The sequence below is a fragment of the Diplotaxodon limnothrissa genome, linkage group LG3, assembly GCF_057381915.1.
Source record: "Diplotaxodon limnothrissa isolate DT_005_m linkage group LG3, D_limnothrissa_male_GT1.1, whole genome shotgun sequence".
NCBI classification, from domain to species: Eukaryota; Metazoa; Chordata; class Actinopteri; order Cichliformes; family Cichlidae; genus Diplotaxodon; species Diplotaxodon limnothrissa.
Genome location: NC_140598.1, coordinates 60,481,885 through 60,484,596, shown reverse-complemented (window position 1 = coordinate 60,484,596; position 2,712 = coordinate 60,481,885). Strand labels below are relative to the sequence as shown.

General features: G+C 39.5%; 1 protein-coding gene across 1 annotated transcript; it reads left to right on the top strand.

Annotated features, from left to right (window-relative positions):
* Positions 1 to 1,476: 1,476 nt before the first annotated feature.
* On the top strand, positions 1,477 to 2,712 carry LOC146636751 (uncharacterized). The gene has a single exon (XM_085351032.1). The coding sequence runs from the start codon at positions 1,477 to 1,479 to the stop codon at positions 2,710 to 2,712; it is 1,236 nt and encodes a 411-aa protein (XP_085207158.1).

The following is a 2,712-nucleotide window of genomic DNA, read 5'->3' as shown; positions in this document are numbered from 1 at the left end:
TGACGCGGGCCCGTCTACGCTTGAGTGATGCAGATGTGATATCACACTCACACAGCGACTGCCGCTCCTACACACACACACACACACACACACACACACACGTGCCATACACAAGGGGGTCAGACAGGAGCAGCATCAGTCTCTGCTCTGTTTTGTTAATAACGTAGAAAAATAATTTTGTACAGTCAAGCTACATCGACGGACGCTTTACCTCACGTACCCTAAAATGAAAAAGTAGTGACAGTAAGATGAAGGCTGCACATGACACCATGACTGAGTTCACAGCTGTTGCTTTGATTCTAACGTTTAAGACTTTTGGCATCGACTCCGTTTTAATAAATGAGTGCTGGGAGGCGTCGTTTGACTTCAGGAGCTCCTGCGATGCTCTTACTCTGCGGGAGAAAACCAAAAACCAAAAGTAGCAAACATGGAGCGATATGACTCGTTTAGTCTTGGGAAACGTGCATCGACAGGTACAGTGTCCTTTTCCCCGCGTCTTTAAAAATAATTCATGCATAGATCCCCCACTGAGAAAACCCTTTTATATACTTTCTCCTTTGTACACATTTTATATAGAACTATATATAATATCATTTCTCTATATCTATATTTTCAGAAAAATTATTTCCACACAATAAAAAACAACAATTAAACAAATGCTTCAAACAAAACAACAAAAGAAGAGAAGATGAAAGAAAGAAAAACACGACTGAGGCCAGTTTGGCACTTTGTCACGAGAACATGACAGAACTCTGTTAGTTGACGGTAAATAGCGATACTTTATTTTTCTTTCGTTTTTCTTCTCGATTTTTTTTTACTTGTAGTTCTAAATTGGAAGATTATTGTGATTTTGCATTATACAAATAAAATTATATTTTGTTATTTTTTCATCGCTCAAAATAAGCATCACACTCGCGGAAGCCGGTGTACCCGGCGAAACACCGTGCATTTATCGAGCCTTTCAACCCCAGATAGGCCAATTATGGCTCTTTGGGTCTTAAAGGTTGTTGACCCCTGCTTTAGATGAACAGAGTTTTTTAATTAAATACATACTCTTTAATAAATGTTCTCTTTTATAAAAAGTAGGATAATTAAAAAAACTTTTATTATACCTCTATTAGAAAAAAAACTGTCTTGTTTTCTGTCGTCTGTTATGTAATATTAGGGATGTTTGTGACAATTAATTTCTTTATCGGCTGGACTAACCAATAGTCCACAACTAGGAAACACTGAAATTTTAAGTTAAGTTTGAAAACAGTTTAAAAAAAAACACCCCATTCCAAAACGTCTTGTGACAATCTCATTGGAGTGATGATGTCATAGAACATCATAAGTCCTTTGATGTTTTTCCTTAAATAGGGGTGAGAAACAGCAAGATTTAGTTCGTTTCAGCAGCATCTGTGTTTGCAGCATACAAAACGTTCACCACAGAAACATTTGGAAAGCTCTTCAAAGTCATCGTATAGAAACTCCAACATGTTTCCAAGAAAAAAACAACCAATTCAAAAAGATTACGCCGCCTCTCCTTCCTGGCGTGGCCAGCCAATTTCCCCAAATGGCATCTCATCCTTCCAAAGGGCATTAGAGGAGAGTAGGAAGGAAAACTACCTTCTCCAGAAAAAAATGCAACAAATTGAAGAAGAAAAACATCAACTGGAGGACAAGTGTAGACGAATGGAAGCCCAAAATAAAGAGCTGGAAGAAAGACAACAGCGCCAGCCGGACATAAACATTATTAATGAGGGCTGGGGAATCAAGTTTGCTCAGGCCCGAGAGCAGATTGTGCACCTCAATAAAGAAAACAGGCAAAAGCGCGCAGAACTAAAAGAAATGACCAACCAGCTCCAAGACAAGAAAACGATGACTGATAAGATACAACGGGATCTCCAACACATGGACCGAAAAAATCTGCTCCTCCAAAGACAGCTCCATGAAGCTGTGGAAGAAAAGAATAAATTCCTCCAACAGAAGGAAGAGCAGGACAAAAAGCAACAAGACATGCAGCACAAACTGAAGAGCATGCAGGAAAAATACCGCATGCTGAAAGAAAGCCTGGATGAAACACTGCGCCAAAATAAAGACCTTCTTCAACAGAAAGAGCAACAACAAAAAAGACTGAAAGAAGGAAAACGCATCGTCCAGGACTTTGAGTCTAAAAATCTAAAACTGCAAGAGTTTTGTAATCAGCTGGAGGACAAAGCAACTAAAGTGGAAGAAGAAAGGGACAAACTGGAGAAACGGTGCTCACAGATGCAGAAAAGGATCGATCAGATAGCGAGAAACAACTCCGAGCTCGTTAAGGGGCGTTTGGTGGAATTCAATAACTTGAAGAGTGAACACACTCAAATGCAGTCACAAAAACAACAAGAAGACAAAATACATGAAGACAAAAATCAAGAAATCAAGAAAAGAAAGAAGCAGTTAAAAGACAAGCACAAAGAGGTCCAACAGAGAAATGCAGACATGCACAAGGACAAGCTGATACAGGAGGCAACATCCAAACAACTCAAAGACAAGCTTGAAGAACAACAAGCAGCATTGGAAGAGATGGAACAAAGATGTGAGAAACTTGAAGAAAAAAAACGCAGAAACCATCGACGAGCTGAGAAATCTCATCCTGGAGAAAAAAGCGCTCGTGGAAAAGTGCATGAAAAAAAAGAAAAAATGGTTCCACTTGTTCCAGAGGAGAGACGCTACTGCTTCCTCACCTGA

Bases quoted from the DNA above. Each gene is read 5' to 3' on its own strand.
- LOC146636751 (XM_085351032.1), top strand. From the start codon at position 1,477: ATGTTTCCAAGAAAAAAACAACCAATTCAAAAAGATTACGCCGCCTCT.